This window comes from Electrona antarctica, assembly GCF_951216825.1.
Source record: "Electrona antarctica genome assembly, chromosome: 1".
Classification (NCBI taxonomy): domain Eukaryota; kingdom Metazoa; phylum Chordata; class Actinopteri; order Myctophiformes; family Myctophidae; genus Electrona; species Electrona antarctica.
The window spans coordinates 22,341,171-22,359,457 of NC_136806.1; the positions used below are offsets into that span (position 1 = coordinate 22,341,171).

Genomic DNA, 18,287 nt, shown 5'->3' on the forward strand with positions numbered 1-18,287 from the left:
AAGCATTGACAAGGATGATAAAGGAGTAGGAAGCATGAGTGATTTGGGATATTGAGAAGATAATACACCAATAGGCAGTACAGGATGAAACACATTTGTTTTTTATAAACTAGAAATAGCTATGTCATTGTTAATATTATAATGACTAATGGGCAGGTCTACAATAATGGGTACCACTATGATCATTCAATTGTGATTTATGAGAGATAGAACTCATGGTAAAAAGACAAGCGTTCATCCTCCAATAGGGGGCAGTCATGTATCTTTGGATCAAGGAGGCAGGGCACGTCATTTTTCGAGGGGGGTCGGGGGTGTATTTGATATGAGTTGTCGTTTTAACTCCACTGTCTGTTACTGTAACATTACCTGTCACCGTTCGCGTGTAAGGTTATTTCAACAGTTTGGCATATGTTTCATAACACGTTCTAATATATTTCTAATATGCGATAATAATAAAAAATAATAATACCTCCTTTCTTTGTGTGGTACATTCTCTATACGTCACTACAAAACAAAAATGGCACATGCTTAATACTCCTGTAAACAGTCGCGTTTCTCGCGAAAACAAAAGCGAAACTAAACTTGCATTATATATTTTCAGAGCTGAAATTAGAGTGCATATTGTTGACCATCGGTGTCTCAGCATGGCATTTCAAATATCAACTCGTTTGGCACATATCAGAGTGCTGCCATGCACTGGTCCTCTGGCCCGTGTTGACTTTCACAGAGTTGGTGTCAAATTCAAAAACAGCCTGGGTCCCCTGCCAATGCCATTGCAAACTCGCCCCTTGCATTCGGTGGTTGGCTTGGGGAAGAATTTGCCATCAAAGTGCAAGTCAAGTGTTCTCCCCGGACATTACACCACGAATCGATTGGGGACATTTTCAACTGCGGCGACACTTTGGAAGTGGATCCAAGCGGACGGTTCCTCCTCAGTGTCCTCACCCAAAGGGAGCACTGGCTTGTTGTGCCGCATTGCCATCGGCGTGCTTGGTGTAACTACAGCCGCGGTTGTATCTGTCCACACCAGTGCCCAGGCCACCATGGCCGCAGGGCCGGTGAATCTGAACTCGGCTGAAGGAAACTGGAAGGAGACCAAGGGTGAGACAATTCCCCAGAACTGGGTGATTGGATACGTTTAAATACATTTTATTGCAAACATACCGTAGCCGTGGTGGGTTAAAGTGTGGGAAATTCACCCCCTGCTGCGGTGCTGCCCACAACAACTTGTAAAACAGCTTGTAAACCTGGGATATAACTGTCCTACTGAGTGATAATAATCTAATAATAACATAACAGTGTGTTGTAACAATGAACACAATTAACATTAATAGCAAACTATCTATTCATCAGTTTCAAATGTAGTCCTGCCAATAGTTCTTCTATGCCAATCAACTGTTCAGACAAATTGAAACACCTGTCCTACATACATTTGAAACTCATGAATTCACAGTGTATACTATTGGCCTTGCAGCAATTTGCATCACTAGATTTTTGAGGGGAGCTAGCCTCTCTTATATTCAGCTATAGTGTCGATTTTTGTCCTAACACAAACATTAAATGCCATTCACAATGAATGGAGAATTTACGTCATATGTAGACAGGGTCGTAACAGGCTATTTCGGTCCTACACATTAACAATGATAGAACAATGATAAGAGCGCCCCTCACTTCACACAGGTGTGATTTTTTTAATAATGGGTTGAATCTAGAGTTGCAACACCAGCCATTGACAGCCCATTCATCCAAACAGAAAAGTCAGATCGCCTTGTATTAGACGACGTCAAACTCACCAACATTGCAGCTTTACGGAAAGCTTGAATTATCCTCTTTCAATCTGCAAAGTGTTTGTTTCATAAAAATTCACTGTAGACCATGAGCTATTTTCTGTCAAGAAATTCTGTGCAGGTGATATTTTTTTTCCAAGTGTTGTTGTTTGGAAACACTTTTCATCAACGCATCGTGCTGCTGCTTCCTGCATTATGTGCACATTTGAAACGGGTGGTACGCAGAGCCGTTGAGTGACTTCCAACGAGCGCTTCCAAACTCCAACACTTAAAGCCTATTCAAAGTCCAGTTTTCAGTGAAGAGGTGACCATTGGTTAGTAAAAACAGAGAGATGTGGAGCGGTGATCACCGCGGCCGGCGTGATGTCATGTTGTACTTTTCGGTGGTCACCTCTTCAACGAAAACTGGACTATGAATGGGCCTTTAGAAAAATTATCACCTGCACAGAATTCATTTCTTGCCAGAAAGTAGCTCAACTTTGCAGATTGAAAGAGGATAATTCAAGCTTTCCGTACAGCTGCAATGTTGTTAAGTTTAACGCAGTTTAATACAAGCAGATCAGACTTTTCTGTTTGAATGAATGGACTGTCAATGGCTGTTGGCTGGTGTTGCAACTCTAGATTCAACCCATTATAAACTACCGCAATCGGACGCTGGGTTAATGATTTGCAGCATTTTGTACAAAACGGGCCACTCCTGAAAACTTTGGAAGCCAATATTATGTGCCAATGTGCATGCACAATATCCCTGAAATTGCACTCTGCGTTCATGATTTGAGAGATAGTGTATTTGCGTGATGTATGGATAAAATGTGTACGAGTAATGTGTGTAGAAATGTGTTTAGCAAAAGTTGGCCTCATGGTGGCTCTATAACAGGCCGCTGTTGAAAAATTTGGCCAGAGGTTCGTTGTTGGCATCCAGGGAGGGTGTGTGCACAGTTGGCATCGGCCGGCCAACCGTGCCGGAGATTAGCTGTACACAGACGGACGGACACAAGGACACACGGACGGAGTGCAAAACATACTCTCCCCATGCCTTTGGCCTGGTGGAGATAAAACTCAAAACATTGCGGCTAATAGTTACCCTATATTTTCTGCCTTTTGGGAAATAATTAAATAACAGTGCATTACTGTGTAAATTACTTGGGACTGTTCTAATCCACCCAACATCCCCTGTCACAGATGTCCTGTTGTCACTGTCTGTGGAGGAGAGCCGTTCACACTACAGAACTCCTGACTATGTGCCACTGGACAGCGTCCCTGTGGTGACGCCATCCACCTCAGGTCAGATGTAGGATCATCTCTGTTTGTATCCAGATCACTAGCGACTAGGCTACATGAGCACTATATAGTCTATACATTATCTATTTGAAAACCGCTGATCTACAAGCTCACAATTGTCAAAAATATCTTGGAAAAAAAAAGTTAAATATTTTGAATATCTATCTATAAATGCATGGTATGCACCACATCTCTGTCTGTCTGTACATACGTGTGTACGTCTGTAATGCATGTAACTCGAGAACCGTTCGCCCTACCGACTACCGACGCCCTATTCGACACACGCGTACCACAGGGAGTGCAGTGCTCGGTGTTCAGCCGGTCGGACCTACGGTTGTCCAGAACCGCCACCAAAGGCCTCTGCCCGGGCTCTGGACAGGGCCCCTGCTCATGCTCCATATATGGAGCTGGTCTGTTCTGACATCACAACACTCCATATTTGGGCATGCCTGACACAGAACTCCATATATAGGAATAAAGGGACACTGAGAGACAGATAAAGAAATCTCCATATGGGCATAATGGGTGGAACGGGTACTCTGACACGGGTACAACGGGTATTGCATAGCCAGGTGGTGCATGGATCTCCAACTTCCATCGTCACCGACTCGGTGCTCTACAGCCGGGCACCGGTCTAGAATTTGAAAAGATAAAATAAATTCACATAGGGGTGTGCAGTGCAGAGTAATACATTAGTTTGGTCGTCGTCATTTTGTCCTTGACATGCAACTGTTAGAGAACTGGTTTCAATAATAATGAAAAACATTGGAAGCAAGCCAAAATAACTACACTTTGAAAACAAGCAAAAAGAAAAGAAAAAAACGCAACCAATATAACTACCAATATTTATAAGCAGCTTTACAGAAAAACAAGCCCAACCTCGCTTATAATAAGTAGACATGGCAACACTGATCCAGATAGAATATGGACAGAGTATGATCTCTGAAAAATAAAACATTTACACTACGATTCAAAACTAATGGCAGGAATGTAGTTTAGTTTGCTTCCACAGCATGGTAATGAAATGAATAAGGAAAGTGAAACATCACAGACAGATTGTGACAAATCGACGGCCCCAAAGACAGCACAAAATACATAGTTTGTGATGTTTAGTAAATACAAGTATATTTAATTTATTATTAATACAAATGTGGATTGTATACTACCCTCTGTGTACATTATCAACATGTGCAATCATTCATATTTATTTATTTATTTCACTATCACAAGCTTCTATAGTGTATATTGTATTGTACATAGTTTATGTTTTCCCCATAGTTTTGTTTATTCAGGTTTTCAGGGCATACATTGAATAATGATGTAGACCTACTACTTACATCCACCAACCTGCACATCAGGAGCAATTAGAGGTTCAGAGTCTTGCTCAAGGACACTTCGACACAAACTCAGGGGGAGCCCGGGATCGAACTGTGAACCTTCCGGTTCCCAACCGGCAACTCTAGCCCTGAGCCACTGCCGCCCTTCGACAAACCAATGCCCTTCGACAAACCAATGCCCTTCGACAAACAAATGCTATACCATCACTGTAATTACAGGACAAGTACATACAAACATATACAGAATGATTTAGTATGTGTGTCAACAAAATAAATTGTGTAATCCTATTAGTTGTACAAGTTTCTTACTTCTTTTTGCTTATCTTTACATTTTGAGTAAATAGTTGTATTATCAAATACATTATGTTGTATACAGTGTAGTACAGTGCCCAACACCAGTAGAATTCTAATTAATTCAGATTCTGTCATGATACATTTCAGAAATAAAATGAGTTAATTCTAGCCTGGCTCTAGCCCCTGAATCGCCAGCCACGCCCAGACTGAATAATGGAGTGAAATGAAATTAAATGACTGAGTGTCAGGCTAAGGTGATTCATCAAATGGGGAAACAAATGAATAGACAAAAGCAGGGATTATACTATACTATACTGGTCGAAACGTTGTATGCCTGCTGTGTTTGTGAATAAAAGTTACCTGGAGCATTACAAAGTAAGTTGCGAGCCCCTGCTTTTGTCTGTTATCTGTTAGTTTAACAGTTTCGCTCAGCACACCAAGACCGGTGTGTGTTATCTTATTCTGAAACAAATGAATACATATTATTTAAAGAGAGATGATTTTTCTATCTATCTATGAAAGTTATTAAACTTTTAGTCAAAATCAACTGCTACAATAATTAAATAGGTTACAAACTTTAAAGCAGACACTCAGGTCGAAGTTCACCATGTAGGTCTGTTATGCTCAGAGCATATGTCGAAAGCTTTTAAAGTTGACGTGGTGTTCTGGTGTCAGGGTGGATTCAAGAAAGTATTGGAGCGTTGGAATATCTGATGTTTTCCATCCATAAAGTGGTTCAATGTATTGGATTGTAGACATGTAGTTAAGAGTGTGTGTGTGTGTGTGTGTGTGTGTTGTTGTTGTTAGATGGCAGTGAAGAGCCTCACTACCCCAGGAATGAGAAGCTGGACCAGAAAATTTCCCTCTACAGCGGTGACATTACTAAGCTGGAGATAGATGCCATCGTCAATGCAGGTGTGTGTGTCGGGAAGTCACTATGAAATTACTGAGTTGAATGAATGTAAGCCTCCATCAATGCACCCAGTCAGCTGTGTCTGGATCGTATTCCTGCCTTTGGCAGTTAACATCACAAATTCACAATCCAAATGGATCTGCATTTGCTTTCCGTTTACCAAGCTTATTCTGGCATAATGGCTGTGACATCGACCATTTAAAAAAGTGTGGAAAAATACTGAGACAACAAGCCCCCCAAATCCATGTGTGTGCGCACATGTGTGCATTTGTCTGTTTGTGTGTCTCCCAGCCAAAACTCTGACCTTGCCAACGATGAATCATCTGACTGCTCAGAACTTTGTCTGAATCACACTTTTTCTTTTTTGCTGAAGGCCAGATACTTTAATTGCATGAATTGTTCCCTGCACCTGTAAATGTAAACTATGTACATTCAATCTCATCCTCTGAAAATCTGGCCACTAGATGGCAACAAATGACTGTACTCACTGTGAAGAACCATTTACCGTGGGCATTTAGGGAGATGTAATCGGTGCCTTGGCACAGAGCCTGCATCAAGGGAGGAAGACAGGCCAGCATGCAGGAATGATGCTTGATGATGAGGCTTTAGCACCGAAATGATGGCTTTTCCTGGCAGCTGACTGCTTGCAGGTGGAAGTTGTGGAACCCATCAGTGAGTGAATGTTGATACAGACACTCAATAATTATAGGACACGCATTTTGGCATTTAGTGTTCTGTATGAAACGTGGCTGTTTTATTTGTATGCATCTCATCCATTTATGTACTTAGTGAGTGTGTGTGTGTGTGTGTGTGTGTGTGTGTGTGTGTGTGTGTGTGTGTGTGTGTGTGTGTGTGTGTGTGTGTGTGTGTGTGTGTGTGTGTGTGTGTGTGTGTGTGTGTGTGTGTGTGTGTGTGTGTGTGTGTGTGGGTAAAAGTGTTTTTGTTTGTCTTTGTGGGTATCTCTGTCTGTACAGGTGAGTTTTAAGTGGCATTTTGTATTTTACAAGGATTTTTTATAGAGTCCCACTATGCAAAGTGGCACCAAATTAACAAGAGTAAACGGCCCGTAAAGAGTAATTTAGGAAAGAGGACGAGACAAGGTGAGACGGCAGAGTGAAGCACAAAGACAACAGAGCAAATGTGATTGAGGGCCAGATGGAAAGGCAGGGCACGTTGGAACGAAACATGGAATCAAAGGGGAGAGTTAAAGGAGCAAGAGTAGAGAGTAAGTGAAAAGGAGAGGAAGACAGGAGACTGCCCCCTCGCCATATTGCCATGGCAACAAGCAGGTACAGGGCAAACCGCTAGGGGTTTGGGGCTGGGCAACAAAGTGAGACCTGTTTGTCTGTCTGTCTTTCACTGATTGATTGAATGTGTCTGTGGTCATTGAGTTGACTGACTGGCCGCCCTTTTCGCCTGATTGACTGAGAGCCTGCGAGTGATTTCAGGCGGGGGAATGCCATCACGAAAAAGACAGGCAAACAAGCAGAGAGGAAACCACATTGGCAAGGCGACGCGACAATCCCTCAGCAGCCTGAATCAAACGCTAATCTGTGGCCAATGGATCTAGCGGCATAGCATTGGTGTCACGCGGAAGCCACAACATGGCTGATAAAGCGATACTTTTTTCCCCTCCTTTTAAATATATTTAAACGTGTCAGGGAGTATTGCAGTTTCTTTTACCCAGACTGCTCTGAAAGGCCTTGCGGCATCATTTAGACCCTAAGGCCACAAACATTCAATTCAAGCCAACTGTGGCCAATTATACGGTAGACTGCCAGACTGGTGGGCAAATAGGGAGGGGGCCTCCTGGCCTGGTTGGTGTTGAGGAATTGAGTACTAGACATTACAGACACACATTTACAACAAAATAACAACATAAAAACACACACAGACATACATGCACGCACGGACACACGCACGCTCGGACCATGCACGCTCACACAGCCTGAGTGAGAGAGATGTGCAGAAGATGTATTTTGTAGATTATTTTCTTCCAACAGTGAGAAAAGTTGTAGAGGTTCCCTGATCTCAAATCCACAAACCTTGGATAAAGGAGATCCACTGTAGCAATTGAAAATTATAGTGTGTCTGTCTGTGGAGACAGAGAGAGAGCGAGAGAGTGCTCTCTCCCTTCCCTCCCTCTCCCCAGTCTGCCTTGATCGATCAGGTGGGAAGGGGGAGTTGGTTCGAGTGGGTGGGCCCAGTTTGTTGTTCTGTGTCGTTCTCAATAAAGATCGGATTTACTGTAACTCTTCCCCTCCTCCTCTCCCCACCCAGTAACCCCCTACAACCACACCCCTCTCCGTCCCATCCCCATCCACACTTTTACAGCCCTTGGCTCCTTCTGGCTTCTATAAAACACTACAAACATAAAAACCCACAAGCACTTAAGAGCCGGTCTCACAAGGAGGGGGAGGCACGGGGCGGACAGCGGGCTGAAACATCCTCCTCTTTACACCCCTCCATCACTATACATTCAGAAGGAGAACGCGTGAGAGAAAGATGGAGGGGAGGATATATTGTCTCTGATGGGCTAGTTGATTAAGATGGATTGCGCAATGAAATGTCATTGGAGTGATGAGTTTCTGGTGCGTGCTTCGCAACTAACTTTGCATTAAAACCTTTTTTTTTTTTTCAGATTGATTAAATGTATAATTTTCCAAGCATTACAGAGCTCCGTTTTCACTCGCATGGGTTTTTACTTTTTAGTTACCCGTTCTTACTTCAAGCTGCCATTATGTTAATCTTGTTTGACATTAAATGCCAGTTATTGCAGCCTACCTTTCACTCACCTTTTGGAATTGAAATTTAATTGAAAACATTTTAAGATTTTCTACTTATTTCTTTAGAAATGTGTGCGTGCGTGCGTGCGTGCGTGCGTGCGTGTGTGTTTGTGCGGCAGCAAAGCCCGCTGATAAATCTTTTGGGCCAGACTATTAAAAATGTTCCCTAAAATTAAACTGTTTGCCGTCGAGTGATGAAGAACATTCATTTACTGACTCAGTCTTTAGTGCTGTGCTACTCTTCAAAGCACGCCGGAGCGGCCTGTGTGTCTGGGTGTGGGGGTGTGGGCATGTGACTGAGTGTGAGAGGTGAGGCCTGTGTTCTATAGTTTTGTCCAAGCATGGATAAGGTAAGGTTACATATCGTGGATGTCAGGTGTAAACTTTGCATCTCCATATTTAATTTTATTATTTGTTTCCGTAAATGAATGAATGCCTTTGCTCACAATGCCCCGCGACGCAAATTGTTGTGAGCTTGTAGATCAGCTGTTTTCAATATTTTAAAATGTTTTTTTAAAAATGATAATAAAAAAGGAAGATTTTGGATGAGGTTTTCACAGGAAGCGACAAGTCACGATATGTGTGTGTGTGTGTGTGTGTGTGTGTGTGTGTGTGTGTGTGTGTGTGTGTGTGTGTGTGTGTGTGTGTGTGTGTGTGTGTGTGTGTGTGTGTGTGTGTGTGTGTGTGTGTGTGTGTGTGTGTGTGTGTGTGTGTGTGTGTGTGTGTGTGTGTGTGTGTACGCGCGATATGGTCTTCAGGTATTCCTCTGCAGGTCAGAGATAAAGCTTTCGGTTGCCGGCGGAAACTAACTCACCGTGGCAACGGGTGAGAGATACAAGATTACAGCCAATAGTTTCATGGCCTGTAGGTGACAGACGGGGCTGTCTGCTTAGGGAGAGAGAGAGAGAGGCTGGTAGAGGCTGATACACTTTAACTCCCCCAGAGATGAACAAGCCGAAACGAAAGTATTGATAATTGATGCATCGATAGACGGCCTGCGCGGGAGGAGATTGACAGAGTGAGGGGTTGGAGGACAGGGCAGCGCAGCACATTCTCCACCAGCAGGTTAACAGAGTGCATCCACTATAAGAGAGGATGGAGGAACGAGGGCAATAGGATGACAGGGATGGAATGGGTGGGCAGGCAGGCCGACACATTGACCATGATCCAGCCTTCTACTGCCCTTCCTTTATTATACTACAATCTGCAAACACAAGACGTCTGTCCCTCCCCACCCTATGACAACCTGGCCAACGCTCCAGGCAACGTAGACTCTTCTCCCTCGCAGACTTACTGACGCTGGGAATTAATTAATGCATTTTATTTATATACTGTAGCACCTTTCCAAGCATATAGTTACAAAATGCTTTACAGACGGGGTACATCAACAGGAAACATCAAAGACATAAAAACATCAAATACCGGTACATCAGAAACAACCAAACATCAAAAACATCAAAGACAATCGAAAAAATAATTCTAGTCGTCTGGTAAACAAGTTTGTGCAACCAAAGATCCAACATGTTCAGACTTTAAACTGCTCCCCATCCCATAGCAGCCCATTTCTTTGTCTCCTCACTTGTTACCTACAGATGCTAGACCTAGTTGTGTTAAGCAAAGAAGCTGGTAGCACTGACTATAACAATACCCTCATGCTTTGGTCTATAACACTTGAACAGTAATTCTCACAAACAGAATTATTTTCTTCTTGTATTCTGTGGGGTCAGACAAATGTATCCATATAAGCAATGCCCATTTGCGCCTACAGTAATATGGACACATTCCACCATTTTGAGGGTAGCAACTGGAACTACCGGTCATGGTTGCTACCAAAATGTTCTATCGATCGGAACTTAAAGGGGACGAGGCTCAGTCAGCACGTAAATAGACTAAGATCGACATCCATTGGGTCAATTATCATAAACTTGCAGGATATGTCTACAGTATATACTGTAATTCCCTGAAATATACCCTGGAAGTTTCAATCACATTGACTAGTAGGGTAGCTACACATGCAACGAATGGACATGACATACTGTAGCTGTAACTGTGTTCGTTGAATCATTACAAAACTCACAGAATATGACAATAGCGGTATGTTTCATAACACTGTTGTGCCATGTGTGCAGAATTATTTTGAAATGGGGTTCATGATATAATGTGCATTGTATGTCACTCTGAATAAGAATGCCTACTAAATGCCAAAATTGTACATTTTATGTCCAGTGAAATAGCTGGAGGAAGCGAGTATGTGTTGATGGAAAGATGGACAGACATGGAGTTCGCTAGTTATCCCGTTCGGTGCAGTGATCTTACGAGGATCAGGCAGACTGACTCTCAGCTCCACCGGTAGAAGAGTCCTATTAGAGCCTCATGGCAGCACAGCAAACGCTCTGCTTCTGCAAGGCGTCCCTGATTCTTAGCTGGGTTTGTCAACAGGGCTTAGCGGAATGCTTAGAACCAGCATCAGGCTGTCAGGCGTTCCCGGGTTTAGTTTTGCACTAGAACCATTCTGTTTTAGTGTGCCTATGGAGATTTCCAGACTGAATCGTTGTTCCAATTTGCTTCAAGGTTGCCAAAATGATTTTCTAAGCTGTCACCTGGGTGTCGTTTTACCTAATCTGAACTGGGGTTATACAGTAGTACTAATATCTCAGTCGAGTGCTTATCCAGCCATACCCATAGGGATTTTCAAACACTTGGCAAAGGATTAAATTGTGTGTTTTCTTTTCTTCAAGTTCAAATGCATCTACAAATATCTTAGCTACTGTGATTTCCAATGATGAGACTGTGCAGGTAGGGATTTTTCAGGCTTTGTCAGTCAAGTGATATTTTTTGAGTGGTGTAAACCACTCCTACAACTGGCTTTTGTGTGCATAAAAAAATGACCATGGTTGCTATGTTCAAAATAATTTCTGACGTAATTAAATCACACCCGGGTGAACTGGATGACCGTAGCAACCGTGGTCATTTTCTCTGCGCAAAAAAAGCCAGTTGTGAAATCACATCCGGGTGTGATACATACATTTATCAAAAATGATAGCTTTTCTTACTTAACATATTTTGTGTGATTTCATTACGTCAGACATTACGTCAGACCACAGCTGATCATGCTATATAAAACCTTACACCACTCAGTTCACACGGGTGTGATTTTTTTCATATCGGGTATATCCTCAATATGACGGTACTGGCGTCATAGACTGGACTGGACTCCATATTTGGGGCATGCCTGACACAGAACTCCACACCACAGGCCATAAAGGGACACGGACTGACAGCTAAAGGAATCTCCATTTACGGGCACAGACAGACAACAGGCTATCTGGGTACAATGCCTATACATAAATGGGTGGGGCATGCATTTCCAATTTGCATTATTCCCAATTTGCATTATTCCCAATTTGCATTATTCCCGAATAGGCTGGTGCCCGCCTGCCCGGTCTAGTTCATTTATAAGGCCTGTGTATTGGTAATCCCATAGCTCCTTATCCTAAAACATCTGCCAGTTTCTTCATTGCATCAGTTTAGCCTTATTTCTTATTTTATTTTGAGTCTAGTTAGTAATGTTAAAAAAAGATCACACCCGTGTGAACTGAGTGGTGCAAGGTCTTATATAGCCTGATCAGCTGTGGTCTGACGTAATGTCAGTGACCATAGTAACCATGCTCATTCTTTTGGGCCCCACGTACAGGTACACACAAACACGGATACAAACAAAGCTGGTTGTTGGAGTGGTTTGCACCACTCAAAAAATCAGTATATATTTAATTTAGTCATAGTTTTAGTCATTATAGCTTAGTTTTTATTTAGTTTTCAACACTAGTGGGTTCTTGGGAGGTAATGGCAAGCTCTCTCTCACTCTCACTCTTACTGCACTCTGTGCTGTAGTTACTAGACATCTCTCCTACAGCTGTTGACAGCTCGATCCTCTTAGGACAGCCTCATGATGCAAGATGCCGCACAGAGTTTGCCATCACAGACTAATATTGTGGTTGATCGAGATAGGAAACGACAAACAAAATGTGTGGTGTTTATTTTTTTCCCCCCAATTCACAGTCATAGTTTAATGTGACTTCTATTTTTTTAACACACCATTGCCTGAGTTTAGCAGGCCCTTAATTATTTGTTAGGACAAACAATGCTGCACAAATTCAGATGCAAATTCATAGATCTTCAGATTTGTAATTGTATTCATAGTGTTCAGAGTTTAGTCAAACATTTAATTGCCTTTTTGCAAAAACAAATGGATTGTTGTCGTTGTGCTCCGGTGCAGAGATGAGCACGGAACCCTCGCGAAACGGCACTGTTTATTCTTACCCTAGTAACTGTACGTGTTCCCTCAGCTCTAGTTTCTATAGCAATATCCCATCCGCAGTGACACTCTGCTCCATAAAATAGGGCTGATAGACACGCACACACTCACAACATGCCTGTCAGACTGTCTTCACACACAGCACTTACAAAGGCAAATTGGCAGGCCCCTGTGCTGCTTCAGTTCATGTAAAGATGATGAGCTGTCGGAAAGTTATCTGTGTTCTGACCTACCTCTCTACAAAGTGGAAAACACAGTCCTGAAGTGGAAAGTTTTCAACATATACTAAAGGTGTCTATAGTCTAGGAATCTAGAGGATAATATACTGAAGTAGATTCTTATTTTTTTGAATATCCAGCTCTCACCAACAAGAGCATTCAAGGACTTTTTTGCAATTTCAGTTGTTCCCACAACTACTACAGTAGGATCTGGGGAATTGAAATGTCTCGATAAAAGACTAAAGGACTCTCCTCTGTATTATGGACATGTCTCTCTCTCTCACAATCTCTCACACACACCCACACACACGCGTCGTGCACAGCACGCGTCACGCACAGCACGCGTGTGCGCGCGCACACACACACACACACACACACACACACACACACACACACACACACACACACACACACACACACACAGTCTATAAACTCTCATTTTTTAAATTAAAAATGAAGATGGACTCTCCCTGTAGGTATAGCAGTGAGTTTCTAGCCTGTCGGAAATATGCATCGTGCAATTATAATACTCCCTGTACGGTAATTTTGCTGTCAAATAGAGCTAAGATTTCTCTAGGTATTAACAATTAAGATTTTCTCTCAAAATGATGCTGATAAAAAATGACATGTGAAATGAATAGAAAATGAACCTCTTACTCCCTCTCGGAAAGACCCGTCATTTTCCATAGGATTACGAAATGAAAGACCACAGGCCTGTGTTGTGTATTTAAGGACTCCGATCAGCAGACTCTTAAAGGCAAGAGGCAGATCAGCAGACTCTTAAAGGCAAGAGGCAGCAGGTTCTTCACCTCAACTTCACTTTGTAGCACTAGCTGCTAGACTGCGTTTCCGCCTGCCATCTCCGTTAATGTTCAGCAGTCAATGTAAGCCCTCTTTTGCCCTCTAGTTTCTGTGGGGTTTGCAGCTGTGACTCGTTTGGAAGAAAAAAAAATAGGTGAGAGAGACAGTGGTTAAATAAAATAGTGCAGTTTATATGTGTATTTACATTTGCTTGTTTGCTTGTTCATTATAATGATTAAAGTGCAAGACAACATTGGTAGAGGTTTGGGTTGTGTACAGTAGTTGCCTTGCCATGATGTAACTCCAAATGTAGAAAAGAAATACAAAATAATTGATCTAGTGATTAGAAATTGCTTCCTGTTGATTTTTCCATTTTTATTAGGAAGAAAACCCAGACTGGATCCGTGGATCCGGATCCAGATCTTTAAATAGTTAAATCAACAAGTTAACATTTTTATATTAAAAGAAAAAACATACAGTTTTGCTGATGCTCTAGCCTATATTGTCTGAATCAACTTTGTTTGTGTTTGTTTACATACTAAAATAGTGACTTTGAGAGCTGTTTCAGCATACAATGCAAGTCAATGACGAGCATATTTAGATTTCTTGTCCACATTTGAAGTTGCATCATGGCAACCCAAACCCATGGTCTTGCACTTTAAAGTAAAATGTTCTTTTCATATAAGTTTAATTATTATTTATTTGTATTTACTTGTTTCCTCAATTGAAATGTTCTCAAATAGAAACTTTAATCAAATCAAAGTTTTTAAAATTAATTTGAAGAGCTTTCTTTTTCTTCTTTGTTTTCTTTTTTGTGAACAAAACATTGTTAAAAACATTCCGTGTCTAGGAAAGTCCCAACATGGGGATCGGCTCCAGGCTCTACTTAAATCTAGACACGGTACTCACATGTTTTCATTATTGCTCTGCTTCATTCATGCTGTTTGCCCTTTAGTACAGGAAATCTATGTAAAATACAGGATCAACCTCTAACTAATTGCAAAAAAAACGAACTGAGCTGATTTTGCATCTTCAATATATCCTGAATAACAGAAAGAAAGTTGCCTGGAATTGTCTGAGGGGAAAGTGTTGAAAATGGCCTGTACAGTCTGGCCACCATTGACATCCTATTATAAGGCAATATTTTCTAAATTTCCTTATGCTTTAAGTAGCATGTGACATATCAACCTAGGTTGTTGTCATGATGCTGAAGCCATTCCAAGCATTAGTTTTGCATAAAAACACTCATTGGGCTAAATTTGGCCATAGCAACTTGCCCAAATGTGCTGACCTCATTACATTTTGGCAAGTTGTTATGGCCAAATTTAGCCCAATGAGTGTTTTTATGCAAAACGAATGCTTGGAATGGCTTCAACATCATGACAACAACCTAGTTTGATATGTCACATGCTACTTAAAGCATAAGGAAATTTTGAAAATATTGCCTTATAATAGGATGTCAATGGTGGCCAGCCTGTACAGGCCATTTTCAACACTTTCCCCTCAGACAATTCCAGGCAACTTTCTTTCTGTTATTCAGGATATATTGAAGATGCAAAATCAGTTGAGTTTGGTTTTTTTGCAATTAGTTAGAGGTCAAATTACATTATTACTGGACTACTTCCCTGTTCGCCTCTCCATAATAGTTGCCTTTGCCACAGGCGAGGTTTGCAGGCAGCAGCGGTGGCTCTCTGTGACTCAACGTGCGTTCATTTCAAGCACCACCGTCGCTCCACTTTTCCAGTCCAGATCTGTCCGAGTTAATTACCGTCCGGCCGTCAGAGTGAGACCACTTTACTGGTCATCTGGGTAGCGATTGGATGTTCCCTGTGTGCCGGACATTTTTCGAGCCCTTCAAGGTTCAGCGATTCCAGTTCTCATGAGACTTTTTGGGTGTCTGCTTTGCCCCTCAATTTGAGAGATAAATTGAAGGAAATGTTAGATGCTTTATGCTACTTTGCTTTGTACTTACCCAGGAGGCCCCACCACCGCCCTTCATCTGTTCCTTCCATCTCTCCCTTCTGTCTACACATTGCAATGCTGTGCCCCATCAAAGAAGCCAATGACATTAGACAAACAGCTCTCAATTTACAGCTCCAGATTGATTTACACCCTGACATTGAGAAGTTAACATACCCAGAGAGAGTCAATCCCTAATGATGCCGCATCTGTAAATAAACAGGGGAAAAAAAACAACCCACAAATGAAGGAGTTTGCAGAAAAGCTCATTCGTGCTAATTATTTCTCTCCCACCCCTCCCTCGTTAAAAGCTTTTCCCACCCCTCCGATCAATCGCCACTTTAGTGTGGAGGGAGGGATGGATGGAGGAATAGAGGGAGGGAGGGAGGGATGGAGGAATAGAGGAAGTGCGAGCCTCATTAGCCTGATTGGGCCAATGTGGGTGATGGAGAGATGGAGCGAATAAGGGGAGTAAAAGAGAAAAGGAGTCAGTTTGATCATCAGCACTTTGCCTATCAAAGCTGCGCTCATCAGCGCGAGTGCTGCGTTCAAATGTGTCCGCGTTTCATTGCTTGAGCTGCTCTGCTTGCTGTCCAGGTGATGGTCTTTTGGTAGCTTGACAAACTCGTGATGGGAGAGAGCAAGACAAGACTTCTCCGTTGTGCTGATGTGTGGTTATTCCTGCTATTTCCTCCTTAATGGTTTCGTTTAAGATTAGTGTAAGACACCGATTTCCAAGTCAATACTAGTGGTTAACTTTACTCCAGACTAGTTTTTCGAAATAGGCTGTAGGTCTATCGAGTACATTTAGAATTTGCCTCTAAAAGGATTACTTGGGCACAGTTTGCAAATCAGCCGGCTGTCAAAATTAGTTCCCCCATGTGGGTGAGGAGAATAAGGGATTATTTAAAAATATATTCTATACAGAATCATTAGCGTTTGTATAGTCCTTTTTGCTTTCTCAGTTCTCAAAAAATAATGTTAGACTGCCGGTACTTTGTCAAACCCATTTTAGTGCCAGGCAAACTATGAGGCTGTTGCTAAAACAGGTTTAGCCATGGCTGCATGTCACCTGCTTGGCACTTAAAAGGACAACATCTGGCGCAACACCAATTGGTTGTAAGGAATCACAGGAGTAGGGCAACAAGCACCTACTTAGTACTACTTACTACTTGGCCTCACTCCCCGAACCCACCTCACCCCTGCCCACTTCGACAGGCTGGAATGGCTTAGGGTTGACGACAGATTACAGCATCTTGCAATGGGTCTGGTCCACAAGATTCGATACACCAGCAAGATATACTTCCTTAATGTCAACAAAGTCCACACCCACAACACCAGAGGGAGTTCAACAAACCATGTGCAACCCAGATTCGGCACAAACAAGGGACTAAATTAATTTCGCTCTTATGCTACCAACAGTCATTAAGACATGCAAATCCCTTGACTCCTTCAAAACCGCTCTCAAAGGGCACCTACGGATGGCTGCAATTCGAAACTGGCCCCCGTAAAATCTGAATCCCCCACCCACCTCTTTTCCCCCTCACTGTATATGTTTTTTTCCCTTTTTACCTCCTCTATAATGATTTCATGTTTTTGGCTATAGAAGTCTCTAAATGTTATGATGAATTGAACATGGTGGACCCTATTGTAAACAAGTGTAATGCTTTATGGTGTCCACTCCACAGTTAACAGTCTGAGTTGTGCTTGAAATGTACTGTAATTCTCCAAACTGTTAATACATTATTCAATCAATCAACCTGAGGAATGGCTTTAACCACTTAAGCCGTATTCAAAAATCTAATCATGTGGATCTTGGAATGCACATGGGAACGACTTTCATGTGGATCTTTATGTGTCTGAGCCTGTGATGTCATTTATCTATTATGTACAGTATCTATGATGTATGACTCCAATATTTGGATATTTGTCCCATTTAACTTCCATCATAAAATTAAATTAAAGTATAAAACGTGAGTTGTTCTGTGTTGAGGACTGGATGTACTTAGTCAGCCGTGGGAAGTGTGCACAAGACATTTGGCGATCAGCTGCAAATTGCGGCATGGCTCCAAAAGTGCCCACAGCGTGACATGCTTCAAAATCAATCTAATGTTTTCAACTCAAAAAGGTGTCACATTGTGATGCGTTGAGCTTGTAGATCTGCTATATAACCTGGATTGTTGGCTAGATTAGATTGATGCTGTTTTCTTAGAAGATAGATGGAATATAAGATATAGATATCATTAACCTCACCGAGTGCCGTACTCTAGGATAATCAAGTATAATCTAAGATAATTATACGCCATTTTCTCTCGTGTCAGTAATAATGGCTTTCTGATCATGTAACAGAGAACACATTTGAGGTAAAAATAGGATCTGAACCTCAATCCTTTCATGGCCCCCGTCCAACCAGTGAGTACAAAAGCTCGTCAAGAGTACACCCATCGCACACAATCACCATTTCGTAATTGCCAACTATCAGGTGTTGAAAAGTGGCATTCATCTTGCATGCTGATGTTCGGGCCTACATTATCAGAGCTTAGGAAATTGACATTTTTATTTATAGGAGCTATAGGCTATTTATCCACTTATGCTG

At 42.1% G+C, this 18,287-nt stretch overlaps 1 protein-coding gene across 2 annotated transcripts in view; it reads left to right on the forward strand.

Moving 5' to 3' along the window:
- The first annotated feature begins 472 nt into the window (after positions 1–472).
- The window catches only part of macrod1 (mono-ADP ribosylhydrolase 1), a 157,261-nt gene continuing 139,446 nt past the window's right edge, over positions 473–18,287 (forward strand). Inside the window, exons 1-3 of one of the 2 annotated variants that reach the window (XM_079509776.1) lie at positions 473–1,101; positions 2,970–3,071; positions 5,507–5,614. In XM_079509776.1, the coding sequence (XP_079365902.1) occupies positions 525–1,101; positions 2,970–3,071; positions 5,507–5,614 (787 nt within the window). In that variant the 5' untranslated portion in view covers positions 473–524. The remainder of the gene's footprint in view (positions 1,102–2,969; positions 3,072–5,506; positions 5,615–18,287) is intronic. The other variant, XM_079509775.1, reaches the window with a different exon arrangement.